Source organism: Pan paniscus, chromosome 1 (genome assembly GCF_029289425.2).
Source record: "Pan paniscus chromosome 1, NHGRI_mPanPan1-v2.0_pri, whole genome shotgun sequence".
Classification (NCBI taxonomy): Eukaryota; Metazoa; Chordata; class Mammalia; order Primates; family Hominidae; genus Pan; species Pan paniscus.
This window is the reverse complement of record NC_073249.2, coordinates 24417770-24436547: the sequence shown is the minus strand read 5'-3', so window position 1 is coordinate 24436547 and position 18778 is coordinate 24417770. Positions and strand designations below refer to the sequence as shown.

The following is an 18778-nucleotide window of genomic DNA, read 5'->3' as shown; positions in this document are numbered from 1 at the left end:
CACGATGGCACTCCAGCCTGATCCATACCACAGAGAGAGACTGTTTCAAGAAAAAAAAAAAACAATTTATTACTATTACTTTGAGCCAGATGGAAGAATAGAGGGCCTGGGCAGTTGTTAAAAATTCTACCTTTAAAAAACACCATACCATTCAAATTCATTGACCTCTAACTTTGTAAAGTGATTGGCCTTAAGGGTGCTCAAGTTGAGACAAATAAATTAGGCAGAATTTAAACTATTGACAGCAAATCATACAAGCTAGTTTAGGAGCCATTCTGAAATAAGGTAGGAAAACATTGGGTGTGTATTTGAAAGGCCTATTATAGCAATGGAAAATCTTGAATAATATGTCAAGTATTTTGTATTTTATTTTGGAGACAAAGGGAAGCCATTAGATTACAAAAGGGAACTGTTTAAATTTGAGTATTGCTTTGTGGGGAACAATATCCATTTGTGTTATACATGTATATTTCTTATCATATGAATGCTTGGGTTTATTCTATTTGATTGATCGGTAGTTATTCTGAAAGTTCTCAAAGGTGAAACCACATACCTAAGGTGTATGTCCTTATGGATACAACAACTTTGAGCCTTAAGTTTAAACTTTAATACTACCTTTTACTAAAGATTAGAATTCTAGGCAAGAGAGTTCAAAGTGTCACTAAATTGTTCCTTTATAGGATTTTCTGAAGTTGAAAAAGATGTTTTCAACTATGGATTCTGAAGGCATCTATCTAATAGGTCTAAAGAAAAGAAAAAGTGGGTCTATAGTGGATCTGCCTTTGAGTAATGGAGCAGGATGATGAGCCCTGATACCAGGGAGAAAGCATGAAGGAGAAGAATGGGACAAGAGATTCATTAAAGGGGCAGACTCTCTAACGGGAATATATGAGAGTATAGAATGCAATGCCATTTACCAGAGCTCCAAACTAACTATGAGGGCTGTGCTAGGACATCCCAGAGATATTGGAAGGGTGCTTAAGAGAAGGTGAGACTGAAGTCTCCTCCTTGACAGGATTTTTGCTGAGCTACAGAAAACTTTTAGGTCCATCACGCAAGATAGAGAATGAGATAATAGTGGAAGTGGTCTTGGGAAATCTTGACATGTATTTCCCTAGAGTGTAGGGACATTAGAAACTAGCGCTTGCCTCTTCTCTGGAGAATTCTAAAGCAGCCTTTAATAACAGGGCAAGGAAGAAGTGCAGGAATACATGGTTATCTTAGACCAGTGGTTTTCAACCAGCGGTAATTTTTTTACCTCTGGGAGACATTTCACAAAGTCTGGAAAGATTTTTACTTGTCACAACTGAGGGGATACTACTGGCATCTAGTGGGTATAGGCCAGGATATTGTTAAACATTCTACAATGCACCAGAACCTCTCCCTACCCTCAGCCCCCCACACCAACCAGAATTATGTAGTCCAAAATGTCAACAGTGCAGAAACTGAGAAATCCTGACAGACATAGTAGGGGTTTCCAAGCTAGAGCCATCTTGAAAGATCTCCACCCAAAAATGGCAGAACAAGGGAATCCCAGAAGTATACTACTTAGAGCAGGAGCTTAAGGAATGGTTGTAAGAGGTCAGCTGGCGAGAGCCAATGAATGGTGCAATATAGAGGTTCCTGTTGGGGTACTCTGAAATCTCCAGCAATATACTTTATGGATACCTGCCATGACAGAGGGCATGCAAGAGGCAAAAGAGGATTCAAAGTAACACTAGCTGAGTGAAGAAAAAAGTCCCTCTAAATTCCTCCCCTCTTCAACTTCAGAGCCAAGAGGAGTTTGAATCAGGTTGAGGCTAGGGTGGGAGAGGGGTGGGAAATATAGGTGAACAGAAAAAAAAGAAATAATGCAACTATATAATTATAGAAACTATTTCTCTCATTCAATTCCAACAACAACAGAAACAAAACTAAAATTAATATATTAATGGCTATCACATCACATGTGGGTTTTGCTTCCCTTTTCCAAAGGGAGAAAATAATGATAATCTTCTGTAAAGGAAAATTTATACACCAAGGCTGACATGGCCCTTACATTTTCTTATCCTCTAAGATGAGATAACCATTAATAGAACTTCAGTGTTTTTATACATAACCTCTGTATTCTTGCTTCTAAGCTGAATGCCCCCTCTGTCTTCTATTCACATCAAAGCTCTACTCCTTTAAAACACAGATTAAATAACGTCTTCTCCAAGAAGCTCTTGACAGATCCCATTTCTGCTCTAGATCGTCAGTAACCCTTTGTTTTATTACATTTCTTAGGACACAGATTATTTCTACTTACCTTATGCAGAATTTCTATATATCTGTCTTCCACTGTATACTAAGTATAATCTTGTTAAATGATGGTTGTTGTGTCTAATTTATCCATTTCTTACCATGTGCATCACTTGTACATAATAGGCACTTAAAAAGTATCTTTGATGATTTATCAAGAAAATTTAACATCAAATGTTTTATAACTCAAACAGTATTCCGTGGCAATGCATTACATTATAGATTTTAATCATAGTGCCTTCAAAAAAATAAAATGACATCTAACTTTTTTTTTAAAGGCAACTCCCAGCAGAAACAGAACTTTTCTCTCAAGTGATTTCCATGTGGAAAAAAATAATGTCAAAAATACAAAACAAACAGAATGCTTTGCAGATAACCACTTCTGCAGGAGTCCTTGAAATTCTGCAAAATTGTAATATACATCTTGAACATATAAAGAAAAGCCTTGAGGTAAAACTATAGCAATTCTAAAGCAGTGAATCATTTAACAAAAGTAAAGTAAAAGTGATATAATGTAATCTACTGCAGAAGCTAATTCCAGTGCAGATTTTCTTTATTCTAGCTGCCAACAATTTTTTAAACTCTCACTACCTATAGAGTTAATAAAAATATTGTCAAAAGGAAAAGTGTATGGACTAATCTAAATGACCATTGGTAAATTATCAAACTTTTGAGTGCCCAGGTTCCCTTACCTTTTATTTTTTAAAAGAGATATCCTATCTTTTTTTTTAATATAAGACATGACTTCCTTCAGGAGGTTAATACTTTTTAAAAATATTGTTAGTTTTTAATTTTTGTAGATAGATAGTAGGTGTATATATTTATGGGGTACATGAGATATTTTAATGCCGGCATACAATATAAAATAATCACATCAAGGTAAACGTATCCATAGCCTCAAGCACTTATCCTTTGTGTTAAAAATAATCCAATGATAATCTTTTAGTTATTTTTAAATGTAAAATTAAATTATTGTTAGGTATGGTCACCCCATTCAGCTATCAAATACTAGACCTTATTCATTCTGTTTTTTGTACCCATCAACCACTTCTTCTTCTCTCTCCCCCATTCTCTCCACTACTCCTCCTATCCTCTGGTTATTATCCTTCTACTGTCTATCTCCATGATTTCACTTGCTTCAAATGTTACCTCCCACAAATAAATGAGAACATATGAAGTTCGTGTTTTTGTGCCTGGTTTTTTTACTTAACATAATGACCTGCAGTTCTATCCATGTTGTTGCAGATGACAAGATCTCATTCTCTTTTATGGCCGAATAGTACTCCATTTTGTATATATACCACCTTTTCTTTATCCATTCATCTGTTTCCAGACACTTGGGTTGCTTCCAAATTTTGGTTATTGTGAATAGTGCTTCAATAAACACAGAGTGCAGATATGTCTTCAGTATACTGATTTCCTTTCTTTTGGGTATATACCTAACAGTGGAATTGCTGAATCTTTTTTTTTTTTAATACTTTAAGTTTTAGGGTACATGTGCACAACGTGCAGGTTAGTTACATATGTATACATGTGCCGTGTTGGTGTGCTGCACCCATTAACTCGTCATTTAACATTAGGTATATCTCCTAATGCTATCCCTCCCCCTCCCCCCACCCCACAACAGGCCCGGTGTATGATGTTCCCCTTCCTGTGTCCATGTGTTCTCATTGTTCAATTCCCACCTATGAGTGAGAACATGCGGTGTTTAGTTTTTTCTCCTTGCGATAGTTTGCTGAGAATGATGGTTTCCAGCTTCATCCATGTCCCTACAAAGGACATGAACTCATCATTTTTTATGGCTGCATAGTATTCCATGGTGTGTATGTGCCACATTTTCTTAATCCAGTCTATCATTGTTGGACATTTGGCTTGGTTCCAAGTCTTTGCTATTGTGAATAGTGCCACAATAAACATACGTGTGCATGTGTCTTTATTGCAGCATGATTTATAATCCTTTGGGTATATACCCAGTAATGGGATGGCTGGGTCAAATGGTATTTCTAGTTCTAGATCCCTGAGGAATCACCACACTGACTTCTACAATGGCTGAACTAGTTTACAGTCCCACCAACAGTGTAAAAGTGTTCCTATTTCTCCACATCCTCTCCAGCACCTGTTGCTTCCTGACTTTTTAATGATCACCATTTAACTGGTGTGAGATGGTATCTCATTGTGGTTTTGATTTGCATTTCTCTGATGGCCAGTGATGATGAGCATTTTTTCATGTGTCTTTGGCTGCATAAATGTCTTCTTTTGAGAAGTGTCTGTTCATATCCTTCGCCCACTTTTTGATGGGGTTGTTTGTTTTTTTCTTGTAAATCTGACTGAGTTCATTGTAGATTCTGGATATTAGCCCTTTGTTAGATGAGTAGATTGCAAAAATTTTCTCCCATCCTGTAGGTTGCCTGTTCACTCTGATGGTATTTCTTTTGCTGTGCAGAAGCTCTTTAGTTTAATTAGATCCCATTTGTCAATTTTGGCTTTGGTTGCCATTGCTTTTGTTGTTTTAGACATGAAGTCCTTGGCCATGCCTATGTCCTGAATGGTATTGCCTAGGTTTTCTTCTAGGGTTTTTATGGTTTTAGGTTTAACATTTAAGTCTTTAATCCATCTTGAATTAATTTTTGTATGAGGTGTAAGGAACAGATCCAGTTTCAGCTTTCTACATATGGCTAGCCAGTTTTCCCAGCACCATTTATTAAATAGGGAATCCTTTCCCCATTGCTTGTTTTTCTCAGGTTTCTCAAAGATCAGATGGTTGTAGATATGGGACATTATTTCTGAGGGCTCTGTTCTGTTCCATTGATCTATATCTCTGTTTTGGTATCAGTACCATGCTGTTTTGGTTACTATAGCCTTGTAGTATAGTTTGAAGTCAGGTAGCGTGATGCCTCCAGCTTTGTTCTTTTGGCTTAGGATTGACTTGACAATGCGGGCTCTTTTTTGGTTCCATATGAACTTTAAAGTAGTTTTTTCCAATTCTGTGAAGAAAGTCATTGGTAGCTTGATGGGGATGGCATTGAATCTATAAATTACCTTGGGCAGTATGGCCATTTTCACGATATTGATTCTTTCTACCCATGAGCATGGAATGTTCTTCCATTTGTTTGTATCCTCTTTTATTTCCTTGAGCAGTGGTTTGTAGTTCTCCTTGAAGAGGTCCTTCACATCCCTTGTAAGTTGGATTCCTAGGTATTTTATTCTCTTTGAAGCAATTGTGAATGGGAGTTCACTCATGATATGGCTGTTTGTCTGTCATTGGTGTATAAGAACGCTTGTGATTTTTGCACATTGATTTTGTATCCTGAGACTTTAATGAAGTTGCCTATCAGCTTAAGGAGATTTTGGGCTGAGACGATGGGGTTTTCTAGATATACAATCATGTCATCTGCAAACGGACAATTTGACTTCCTCTTTTCCTAATTGAATACCCTTTATTTCCTTCCCCTGCCTGATTGCCCTGGCCAGAACTTCCAACACTATGTTGAATAGGAGTGGTGAGAGAGGGCATCCCTGTCTTGTGCCAGTTTTCAAAGGGAATGCTTCCAGTTTTTGCCCATTCAGTGTGATAGTGGCATGGGTTTGTCATAGATAGCTCTTATTATTTTGAGATATGTCCCCTCAATACCTAATTTATTGAGAGTTTTTGCATGAAGAGTTGTTGAATTTTGTCAAAGGCCTTTTCTGCATCTATTGAGATAATCATATGGTTTTTGTCGTTCTGTTTATATGCTGGATTATGTTTATTGATTTCCATATGTTAAACCAGCCTTGAATCCCAGGGATGAAGCCCACTTGATCATGGTGGAGAAGCTTTTTGATGTGCTGCTGGATTCGGTTTACCAGTATTTTATTGAGGATTTTTGCATTGATGTTCATCAGGGATATTGGTCTAAAATTCTCTTTTTTTGTTGTGTCTCTGTCAGGCTTTAGTATCAGGATGATACTGGCCTCATAATATGAGTTAGGGAGGATTCCCTCTTTTTCTATTGTTTGGAATTGTTTCAGAAGGAATGGTACCAGCTCCTCCTTGTATCTCTGGTAGAATTCGGCTGTGAATCCATCTGGTCCTGGACTTTTTTTGGTTGGTAAACTATTAATTATTGCCTCAATTTCAGAGCCTGTTATTGGTCTATTCAGAGATTCAACTTCTTCCTGGCTTAGTTTTGGGAGGGTGTATGTGTTGAGGAATTTTTCCATTTCTTCTAGATTTTCTAGTTTATTTGCATAGAGGTGTTTATAGTATTCTCTGATGGTAGTTTGTATTTCTGTGGGATAGGTGGTGATGTCCCCTTTATCATTTCTTATTGTGTCTATTTGATTCTTCTCTCTTTTCTTCTCTATTAGTCTTGCTAGCGATCTATCAATTTTGTTGAACTTTTCGAAAAACCAGCTCCTAGATTCATTGATTTTTTGAAGGGTTTTTTATGTCTCTATGTCCTTCAGTTCTGCTCTGATCTTAGTTATTTCTTGCCTTCTGCAAGCTTTTGAATGTGTTTGCTCTTGCTTCTCTAGTTCTTTTAATTGTCATGTTAGGGTGACAATTTTAGATCTTTCCTGCTTTCTCTTGTGGGCATTTAGTGCTATAAATTTCCCTCGACACACTGCTTTGAATGTGTCCCATAGATTCTGGTATGTTGTGTCTTAGTTCTCATTGGTTTCAAAGAACATCTTTATTTCCACCTTCATTTCCTTATGTATCCAGTAGTCATTCAGGAGCAGGTTGTTCCATTTCCATGTAGTTGAGCGGTTTTGAGTGAGTTTCTTAATCCTGAGTTCTAGTTTGATTGCACTGTGGTCTGAGAGACAGTTTGTTATAATTTCTGTTCTTTTACATTTGCTGAGGAGAGCTTTACTTCCAACTATGTGGTCAATTTTGGAATAAGTGCGGTGTGGTGCTGAAAAGAATGTATATTCTGTTGATTTGGGGTGGAGAGTTCTATAGATGTCTGTTAGGTCCGCTTGGTGCAGAGCTGAGTTCAATTCCTGGATATCCTTGTTAACTTTCTGTCTTGTTGATCTGTCTAATGTTGACAGTGGGGTATTAAAGTCTCCCATTATTATTGTGTGGGAGTCTAAGTCTCTTTCTAAGTCTCTAAGGACTTGCTTTATGAATCTGGGTGCTCCTGTATTGGGTGCATATATATTTAGGATAGTTAGCTCTTCTTGTTGAATTGATCCTTTTACCATTTTGTAATGGCCTTCTTTGTCTCCTTTGGTCTTTGTTGGTTTAAAGTCTGTTTTATCAGAGACTTGGATTGCAACACCTGCCCTTTTTTGTTTCCCATTTGCTTGGTAGATCTTCCTCCATCCCTTTATTTTGAGCCTATGTGTGTCTCTGCACGTGAGATGGGTTTCCTGAATACAGCACACTGATGGGTCTTGACTCTTTATCCAATTTGCCAGTCTGTGTCTTTTAATTGGAGCATTTAGCCCATTTACATTTCAGGTTAATATCGTTATGTGTGAATTCGATCCTGTTATTATGATGTTAGCTGGTTATTTTGCTCCTTAGTTGATGCAGTTTCTTCCTAGCCTCGATGGTCTTTACAATTTGGCATGTTTTTGCAGTGGCTGGTACAAGTTGTTCCTTTCCATGTTTAGTGCTTCCTTCAGGAGCTCTTGTAGGGCAGGCCTGGTGGTGACAAAATCTCTCAGCATTTGCTTGTCTGTAAAGGATTTTATTTTTCCTTCACTTATGGAGCTTAGTTTGGCTGGATATGAAATTCTGGGTTGAAAATTCTTTTCTTTAAGAATGTTGAATATTGGCCCCCACTCTCTTCTGGCTTGCAGAGTTTCTGCCGAGAGACCAGCTGTTAGTGTGATGGGCTTCCCTTTGTGGGTAACCCGACCTTTCTCTCTGGCTGCCCTTAACATTTTTTCCTTCATTTCAACTTTGGTGAATCTGACAATTATGTGTCTTGGAGTTGCTCTTCTCGAGGAGTATCTTTGTGGCGTTCTCTGTATTTCCTGAAGTTGAATGTTGGCCTGCCTTGCTAGATTGGGAAGTTCTCCTGGATAATATCCTGCAGAGTGTTTTCCGACTTGGTTCCATTCTCCCTGTTACTTTCAGGTACACCAATCAGACGTAGATTTGGTCTTTTCACATAGTCCCATATTTATTGGAGGTTTTGTCATTTCTTTTTATTCTTTTTTCTCTAAACTTTTCTTCTCACTTCATTTCATTCATTTGATCTTCCATCACGGATACTCTTTCTTCCAGTTGATTGAATCGGCTACTGAGGCTTGTGCATTCGTCACATAGTTCTTGTGCCTTGGTTTTCAGCTCCATCAGGTCCTTTAAGGACTTCTCTGCATTGGTTATTCTAGTTAGCCATTCATCTAATTTTTTTTCAAGGTTTTTAACTTCTTTGCCATTGGTTCTACCTTCCTCCTTTAGCTCAGAGTAGTTTGATCATCTGAAACCTTCTTCTCTCAACTCATCAAAGTCATTCTCCATCCAGCATTGTTCTGTTGCTGGTGAGGAGCTGTGTTCCTTTGGAGGAGAGGCGCTCTGATTTTTAGAGTTTCCATTTTTTCTGCTCTGTTTTTTCCCTATCTTTGTGGTTTTATCTACCTTTGGTCTTTGATGGTGGTGACGTACAAATGGGGTTTTGGTGTGGATGTCCTTTCTGTTTGTTAGTTTTCCTTCTAACAGTCAGGACCCTCAGCTGCAGGTCTGTTGGAGTTTGCCGGAGGTCCACTCCAGACCCTGTTTGCCTGGGTATCAGCAGCAGAGGCTGCAGAACAGCAGATATTGGTTAACAGCAAATGTTGCTGCCTGATCATTCCTCTGGAAGTTTTGTCTCAGAGGAGTACCTGGCCGTGTGAGGTGTCAGTCTGCCCCTACTGGGGGGTGCCTCTCAGGCTACTGGGGGGTGCCTCTCAGGCTACTCGGGGATCAGGGACCCACTTGAGGAGGCAATCTGACCATTCTCAGATCTCCAGCTGCGTGCTGCTTTAGTTTTTATGAACATGTGACTGAAACTGAGTTCCTTTTACCTAACATCTGGCTTTCAACAAAAACTTATTGATATGGCTCCGATGAGTGGAGGAACACCAGGGTTCTTTGTCCTCATGCCGGCTTAGACAAAACGACACGGACATACATGGAGTGGTTTTAAGGAACCCAGAGTTTAGTAGGCAAGATAGAAGTGGGAAGAAAAAAGGAAGAAGTTCCCCTGTACGGAGACAGAGGCAGGGGCTCTCCAAAGCACAGGACAGGAACCCCACCTGCCATGGATACCGGAATTGCTGAATCTTATGGTAGCTCTATTTTTAGTTTTTTGAGGAACTTCCAAACTGTTCTCCATAGTGGTTGTACTAATTTACATTCCCGCAAACAGTGTACAAGGGTTCCCTTTTCTCCATATCCTTGCCAACATTTGTTATTGCCTGTCTTTTGGAAAAAAGCCATTTTAACTGAAGTGAGATGATATCTCATTGTCACTTTGATTTGCATTTCCCTGATGATCAGTGATAATAAACACTTTTTCATATACCTGTGTGATGGTTAGTATTGAGTGTCAACTTTACTGGATTAAAGGATGCAAAGTATTGTTCCTGGGTGTGTCTGTAAGGTTGTTGCCGAAGGAGATTAACATTTGAGTCAGTGGACTGGGAGAGCCAGTCCCACCTTCAATCTGGGTAGACACCATCCAATCAGCTACCAGTGCCGCTAGGATAAAAACTGGCAGAGGAACGTGGAAGGACTAGACTGGCTGAATCTTCCAGCCTTTATCTTTCTCCCTTGCTGGATGCTTCCTGCCCTTGAACATCAGACTCCAAGTTCTTCAGCTTTTGGACTCTTGGACTTACACCAGTGGTTTGCCAGGGTTTCTCAGGCCTTCAGCCACAGACTGAAGGCTGCACTGTTGGCTTCCCTACCTTTGAGGTTTTGGGACTCTAACTGGCTTCCTTGCTCCTCAGCTTGCAGAAGGCCTATTGTGGGACTTCACCTTGTGACCGTGTAAGTCAATACTCCTTAATAAACTCCCTTTCATATATACATCTATCCTATTAGTCCTGTCCCTCTAGAGAACCCTGACTAATACAACCTGGTTGCCATTTGTATGTCTTCTTTTGAGAAATGTCTATTCGGATCTTTTGCCCATTTTAAAATCAGATTATTAAATTATTATTACATTTTTTCCTATAGAGCTGTTTGAACTCCATGTATATTCTATTAATAGTTATTAATCCCTTGTCGGATGGATAGTTTAAAAGTATTTTCTCCCATTCTGTGGGTTGTCTCTTCATTATTTTGTTGATTCCTTTGTTGTGCAAAAGCTTTTTAACTTGATATGATCCCATTTGTCCATTTTTCCTGTGGTTGTCTGTGCTCATAAGGTACTACTCAAGAAATCTTTGCCCAGTCTAATAAAATAGAGAATTTCCACAGCGTTTTCTTTTAGTAGTTTAATAATTTGAGGTCTCAGATTTAAGTGTGAAATCCATTTTAATTTGATTTTTGTATATGGTGAAAGATAGGAGTCTAGTTTTATTCTTCTGCATATAGATATCCAATTTTTCCTGCATCATTTGTTGAGGAACCTGCCCTTTTTCCAATGTATGTTCTTGGCACCTTGGTCAAAAATGAGTTCACTGTAGATGTACGGATTCGTTTCTGGATTTCTCATTCTGTTCCACTGGTCTATGTGTCTGTTTTTATGTGACTACTTTGCTATTTTGGTTGCTGTAGTTCTGTGATACAGTTTAAAGTCAGGTAATGTGATTCTTCCAGCTTTGTTCTTTTTGCCCAGAATAGCTTTGGATATTCTGGGTCTTTTGTGGCTCAGTATAAATTTTAGGATAGTTTTTCTGTTTCTATGAAGAATGTCATTGGTACTCTGATAGGGACTGCATTGACTCTGTACATTTCTTTGAGTAGTGGGGACATTTTAACAATATTGATTCTTGCAATTCATGTAATATGGAATATCTTTCCTTTTTTTGGTGTCCTCATCAATTTCTTGCATCAATGTTTTATATTTTTTATTATAGAGATCTTTCACTTCTTAGGTTGATTCCTAGGTACTTAATTTTATGTGTAGCTGTTGTAAATGAGATTAATTTCTTGATTTTTTTTCATATTGTTCACTCTTGGCATATAGAAATGCTACTGATTTTTGTATGTTGATTTTGTATTCTGTAACTTTACTTGTTTATCAGTTCTAATAGTTTTTTGGTGGAGTCTTTAGGTTTTCCCCTATATAAGATCATATCATCTGCAAACAAGGAGAGTTTGACTTCTGCTTTTCCAACTTGGATGCCCTTTGTTTCTTTCTCTTTTCTGATTGCTCCAGCTAGGACTTCCAGTGTTACATTGAATAACAGTGGGGAAACTGGGCACCCTTGGCCTCTATGACCTTCCAGATCTTAGAGGAAAGGCTTTCATTTTCTCCCCATTTAGTGTGATACTAGCTGTGAGTCTGTAATATGTGGCTTTTATTTTGTTGGATATGTTTCTTCTATATTCAGTGTTGAATTTAATCAAATGCTTTTTCAGCATCAATTGAAATGATCATATGGTTTTTGTTCTTTATTCTGTTGATATGATGTTTCACACTGATTTATTTGCATATTTTGAACCATCATTGCATCACTGGGATGAATCCCACTTGGTCATGATAAATCACCTTTTAAATGTGTTGTTGACTTTGGTTTGCATGCATTTTGTTGAGGATTTTTGCATCAATTTTCACCAGGGATATGGGCCTGTAGTTTTCTTTTTTAATGCGTCTTTGTCTGCTTTTAGTATCAGGGTAATATCGGCATCACAGAATGAGTTTGGAAGTATTCCTTTCTCTATTTTTTGGAAGACTTTGTGAGAATTGGTATTAGTTCTTCTTTAAATATTTGGCAAAATTCAGCAGTGAAGCATCAGGTCCTAGGCTTTTCTTTGCTGGGGGACTTTATTACAGGTTTGATCTCATTACTTGTTATTAGTCTGTTCAGGTTTTATATTTCTTCATGATTCCGTCTTGGTAGGTTGTATGTGTTTAGGAATTTATCCATTCCTACTAGATCTTCCAATTTATTGGCATATAGTTGCTCATAGTAGTCTCTAGTGATCCTTTGAATTTCTGTGGTACTGGTTGTCATGTCTCCTTTTTTATCTCTGATTGTATTTATTTGGGTCTTCTTTCTTTTTTTTTCTTAGTCTGGCTAAAGGTTTGTCAGTTTTCTTTATGTTTTTTTCTAAAAACAACTTTTCATTTTATCTTTTCTATAGTGTAATTTCATTTATTTCAGTTCTGATCTTTATTTTCTTCTACTAATTTTGAGTTTAGTTTGCTCTTTTCTAATTCTTTAAGATGCGTTTTTAAGTTATTTGAAGTTTTTCTACTTTTTTGACATAGACACAGCTATAAACTCCCCTTTTGGTATATCCCATAGGTTTTGGTATGTTGTGTTTCTGTTATTATTTTCCAATTTTCTTCTTAATGTCTTCATTGACACTGACATGGTCATTCAGGAGCATATGGTTTAAATTCCATGTGTTTATATAATTTCCATAATTCCTCTTGTAATTGAATTCTAGTTTTATTCCATTGTGGTCAGAAAAGATACTTGGTATTATTTCAGTGTTTTTGAATGTTTTAAGACTTGTTTTGTGGCCTAACATATCATTCTTTGAAAATGATCCATGGGCTGAGTAGAATGTGCATCCTGCAACCATTGGATGAAATGTTCTGTAAATATCTATTAGGTCCATTTGGTCTATTGTGCAGATTAATTCCAATGTTTCTTTGTTGATTTTCTGTCTGGATGATCTGTTCAGTGCTGAAAGTGGAGTATTGAAGTCTCCAGCTATTGGATTGTGGTCTGTCTCTCTCTTTAGCTTGAATAATATTTGCTTTATATATCTGGGCCCTTCAGGGTTGGGTGCATTTATATTTATATGCACCTTGCTGAATTGACCCTTCTTATCCTCTTGCTGAATTGACCCTTTTATCATTATGTAATGACTTTCTTTGTCTTTTTATGGTTTTTGTCATGAAATCTAATTTGTGTGATATAAATAGAGCTATTCTTGCTCTTTTTTGGTTTCCATTTGCATGGAATATCTTTTTCCACCCTTTTAGTTTCAGTCTATGTGTGCCTTTATAGGTGAAGTGTGTTTCTTATTGGGAGCAGATTGTTGAGTCTTTTTTTTTAATCTATTCAGCCACTTTATGTCCTATTGGAGAGTTTGGTCCATTTACATTCAGTGTTATCATTCATAAGTAAGGACTTATGCTTGCCATTTTTAAAATTTGTTTTCTGGTTGTTTTGTGGTCTTCTCTTCCTTCTTTCCTTCCCTCCTGTCTTCTTTTTAGTAAAGATGATTTTATTTGGTGGCATTTTGTAATTTATTGCTTTTTCTTTTTTATGTATCTATTTTATCTTTTTGGATCTGAGGTTACCATGAGGCTTGCAAATAATATCATGTAACTGTTATTTTAAATTGGTGACAACTTAACACTGATTGCATAAACAAACAAATGAGCAAAAACAAAGCTAATAAAAACTCTGCAGTTTAACTTTGTCCCCCTTTTTAACTTTTTGGTTTTTTCTATTTATACCATATTGTATGATCTATGTCTTGAAAAGTTGTTCTAGTTTTTTTTATTACTTTGTCTTTTAGCCTTTCTACTTAAGATATGAGTAGTTTACACACCACAATTACAGCATTACAATATTTTGTGTTTTTCTGATTGATGGACTCTCTTCAACATTTCTTGTATAACATGTGTCATCTTGGTGAAATCCCTCAGCTTTTATTTGTTTTGAAAATCTGTATGTCCCCTTCCTATTCGAAGGATATTTTGGACAGATATACTATACTAGGGTAAAAGCTTTTTTTCCTTCTGCACTTCAAGTAAGTCATGCCACTCTCTCGGTCTATAAGGTTTCCACTGAAAAGTCTACTGCCAGATATATTGGAGTTCCATTGTGTTTTATTTGTTTCTTTCCTCTTGCTACTTTTAGGATCCTTTCTTTATCCTTGAATTTTGGAAGTTTGAATATTAAATGCCTTGAGGAAGTCTTCTTTGGGTTAAATCTGTTTGGTGTTCTATAACCTTCTTGTACTTCAATACTGATATCTTTCTCTAGGTTTGAGAAGTTTTCTGTTATTATTCATTTCAACCCCTGTCTTCATCTTTACCTTGTCTTTAAGGCCAGTAACTCTTAGCTTTTCTATTTTTAGGCTATGTTTTATTTTTCTAGCTGCTATTTTCTAGATCTTGTAGTCATGCTTTATTCTTTTTTATTCTTTTTTTCTGATGCCTCATCTGTATTTTCAAATAGCCTGTCTTCAAGCTCACTGATTCTCTCTTCTGCTTGATCAATTCTGCTGCTAAGAGACTCTGATGCAGTCTTCAGTATGTCAATTGCATTTTTCAAATACAGAATTTCTGCTTGATTCTTTTCAGTTATATCAATTTCTTTGTTAAATTTTTCTGAAAGGATTCTGAATTCCTTTTCTTTGTTATCTTTAATTTCTTTGAGTTTTCTTAACATAGGTATTTTGAATTCTCTATCTGAAAAGTCACATATCTCTGTCACTTTGGGGTTGGTCCCTGGAGGCTTATTTAATTTATTTGGTAAGGTTTTGTTTTCCTGGGTGGTCTTGAGGCTTTGTTGGTGTTGGCATTGAAGAGTTATGTATTTATTGTAGTTTTGCAGTCTGGGCTTGTTTGAACTTATCGTTCTTGGGCAGGCCTTCCAGGTATTTTAAGAAACTTGGCTGTTACTATCTATGTTATTGCTCACTGCAGCTGTATTTTCATTAGGGAGTACCCAAAGCTCAGTAATGCTGTGGTTCTTGCAGACAAGGTACCACCTTGGTGGCCTTGGATAAGATTCAGAAGAATTCTCCAGATTACCAAGCAGAGATTCTTGTTCTCTTCCCTTACTTTTTCCCAAACAATTGAGTCATTCTCTGTGTGCTGAGCTGCCTGGAACTGGTGGAGGGGTGACACAAGCATGCATGTGGCCACCATCACTGGAGCCGTGGTGGGTCAGACCTGAAGCCAGCACTGACTGAGGCTTGTGCAAGGCCCACTGTAATCACTACTTGGCTACCGCCTATGTTTGTTCAAGGCCCTAGGGCTGCATAATCAGCAGGTGGTGAAGCCAGCCAGGCTTGTGTTGTTCCCTTAAGAGTAGTGAGTTCCCCCTGGGCCCTGGGTGGTTCCAGAGATGCCATCTGGGAACCAGTACCTATAGTCAGAAACCTTAGAAATATACTTCTTTATTCTACTACACCTGAGCTGGCACTCAAACCACAAGACACAGTCCTTCTCACTCTTCCCTTCCCTTTCCACAGGCAGAGGAGTCTTTCTCCATGGCCCTCACCACCACAAGTCCATAGGGAGTACTGCCGGGGTACCGCTGATGTTCACTAAAGCCCAAGGGCTCTTTAGTTACTTTGTAGTAAATGCTGCCAGGCTTTGGACTCACCCTTGAGGGTAATGGACTCCATTCTAGCCCAGGGCAGGTGCAGAAATGCCATCCAAGAGGCAAGGCCTGGAATCAGAGACCCCAAGTGCCTGCTTGGTGCTCTACCCCATTGTAGCCAAGCTGGTACCTAAGCTGTAAGGCAAAGTCCACTTTACACTTTACACTCTGCTTTTCTCAAGCAAAAGAAGTCTTCCCTCATAGCCAAAACAGCTGGGAACATGTTGGGTCACATATGAAGCCAGAATGTCTCAGAGTCTCACCCAAGGCCCATGGCATGTACTACCTGGCTACTGTTGCTGATTATTCAGGGCCCAAGGGCTGTTTAGTTAGCAGGTGATGAATCCTGCTAGGACTGGATCCTTCTGTTCAAGGCAGCAGGTTCCTTTCTGACCCAGAGTGTGTCTAGAAATGTCATACAAGATCTAGGGCCTAGAATGGGAGCCTCATGACCCTGCCAGGTGCCCTATCCTACTATGGCTGAGCCAGTATCCAAGTTGGAAGAAAAAGTCCTCTTTAGTCTTCCCTCTCCTGTCCTGAAGTGGAGGTAACAAGTCTCTTTTGGAGCTAGGAGCTGTGCTGCCTGGGGTTGGGGGAGAGGTGATGCAAGCTCTTCTTTAGTTGCTTCAGCTGGTGTCTCAATAGATCATGTGTCCCCCCAGTCCACTGGCTCTGAGCCCAGCACGGCACTAGGACTTGCCTAGGACTTGCAGTCTTTATGGCCTATACTGCCTTTCAAGTTTGTTTAGAACCCTAGACCACTTTAGCCCACAGAAGCAAGGCTTACCAAAACTAAAGTTCTGACTGCTGGAATGGATGATTACCCTCTGGCTAGGGCTGGTCTAAATGTTCCCTCTGTGGGCTTCCGCTGAGTTATGTCCAGTGTTGGCAGCACTGAGTTTCAATGCAAAATCCCACAGTCACTGTGCTCTCTCTCCCCCAAGCACACTCATTCTCTCTCTGTGCCACAAGTCCACCACAGGGGGTGGGGGAAGGGTGGCTTCAGCAATTCAAGACTGTTTTTCCTACTCTCTTAAGTGTCTCTTTCAGCAATATAAAGTTAAAACCAGGTACTATGAATGCTTACCTTTGTATGAAGATGCTTTTTTCATAGAGATAGTTGTTAAATTTGTTATATCTGTGGGGAGCACAATCAGTGGAGGAGTCTATTCAGCCATCTTGCCTTCCTTATCTTTAAGTTGAGAATAATGATAGTGCTACCTTGAGGGGTTTGTCACTGAGGTGATGCATTTAAAGCGTAAGTGCTGGCAAAAATAATTGCTTTTTCCCTAACAATGGAGTCTCTCTCTGTGTGCTAAGCTGCCTAGAGCTGGCGGAGGGGTGACACAAGCACCCTGTGGCCACCATCACTGGAGCTGTGGTGGGTCAGACGCGAAGCCAGCACAGCACTGAGTCTTGTGCAGGTTAACTATTTTTATTAGCACCATTAAGTTGATAAATTCTGCAAAAGTTGAAACAGAATGTTTTTATGAGTCTATAAATTACTGATTCCATATATTTATACATTCTCAGAACATTAAAGTATAAACTAGACATGTATCCTAAAATACTACATTTTAATTTTTGAGATTTGTGGTGTACATATTCACTTTACTTCATGAACCAAGATTTTTATTCAGGCATTAATTGCTTTTGCTTACTGAACACAAGTAACAGTGGTTGTGATGAGCCCTCCAAAACAACTATAGGCAATCACAGCCTATACAAAATTATCTGCCCATATAGGCCCTCTTCTATTGAAATCTGCACTCTGGAGCAAGCATAAGGGGCTGCAGCCAGATTGATTCTGGTTAATAATAGCCGGTTTACCAAGTCATTGTTCAGATAAGCCTTCCAAATATTTCCAGCACATCTTTAGACTATTACTGAGGATCATTACAAACCAATAGCTTTCCATTTATTCATGTATTGAGTACCATTTTGTATCAGGCACTGCTGCTATGTGTTGGTACTACAAAGATAAAAGACATATTCCCTGCTATTACAGAACTCAAAATCTATTTTAGGAGACAAAAAAAGTAAGGAGATATTACAATGTGATGTATGCTATGATGGGTTGGATGGTATGACCATATAAAAGAGGACAAATTAACCCAGCCTGTAGGCAATGATAACTGGTCTTGAAAGAAATGTAGGTGTTAAATAGATAAAAGAGTTAGATTAGAGAAGGATGGGTAGGTGGGAAGAGTATTTTAGGCAAAGGTAAAAAGTACAAAGACATGGAGCCATGAGCAGGTATGGCACATTCTGGATTTGTAAGCAAGATGGTACAGATAAAACAGGTTGCAGATGGGAAAGTGGTGAAAGATGAGATTCTCCAGTCAGGCAGAGGACAGAGGGTGAAGGGCCTTGAATATCACAATGAGTTTTTACTTTTATAAGTAGCCACTGAAGGATTTTAAATAAGAGAGTGAAATAATTAAATCAGAAATATCTGTCTGGAAAGAAGCATAGAGTGGATTGGGGGCAATGAGAATAGATATTTAAAAATCAGTTAAAAGACTAGAAATATTGGGGGCTAAAGTAAGGCCATGAGGAAGATGAAAGAAGGTAGAGCTTGGAGCATCCGATAGGAAGTAGAGAATAAAAGAAAGAGGTCCCGGGTTATGCCTAGATATGTTTGGTTCATATTGAAAATCTAATACTTACAGGACATTCAAGTGAACATCTTCAGTTAGCAATTGGGTATGTAGATCCAGGGCAGAGAGAAGTGATCTGAGCTGAAGAGCAAGTATGTCTGTATCAAATAGCTCAAGAAGAGCATAATGAGTAGGAAAAGTGATGAGGTTGGAACTTAACAGATGTCAGCATTAAGATGTATGGGTCAAAGAGGGACTTTTGATGGAAAATAATAAGACGTAGCTTAGGGATGGAAGAGAGTGAAACTTTAGAAGTCAAAATGAAGGGCAGAGTCAACAGTATCAAATGCTATGAAAATGTCATGTAACACAAAGACTGAAAAGCTCTCAGTAAATTTGGTAATAGTCAGGGCCAGGTGGCAGAGCACGAGACAACTGAGAGATACAAA

At 38.4% G+C, this 18778-nt stretch overlaps 1 protein-coding gene across 1 annotated transcript in view; it reads left to right on the top strand.

Moving 5' to 3' along the window:
- Positions 1 to 18778, top strand: part of DNAH14 (dynein axonemal heavy chain 14) — a 463650-nt gene that overhangs the window by 159951 nt on the left and 284921 nt on the right. The window contains exon 23 of the mRNA XM_034947740.3: positions 2559 to 2730. Within this exon, the coding sequence (XP_034803631.2) occupies positions 2559 to 2730 (172 nt within the window). The remainder of the gene's footprint in view (positions 1 to 2558; positions 2731 to 18778) is intronic.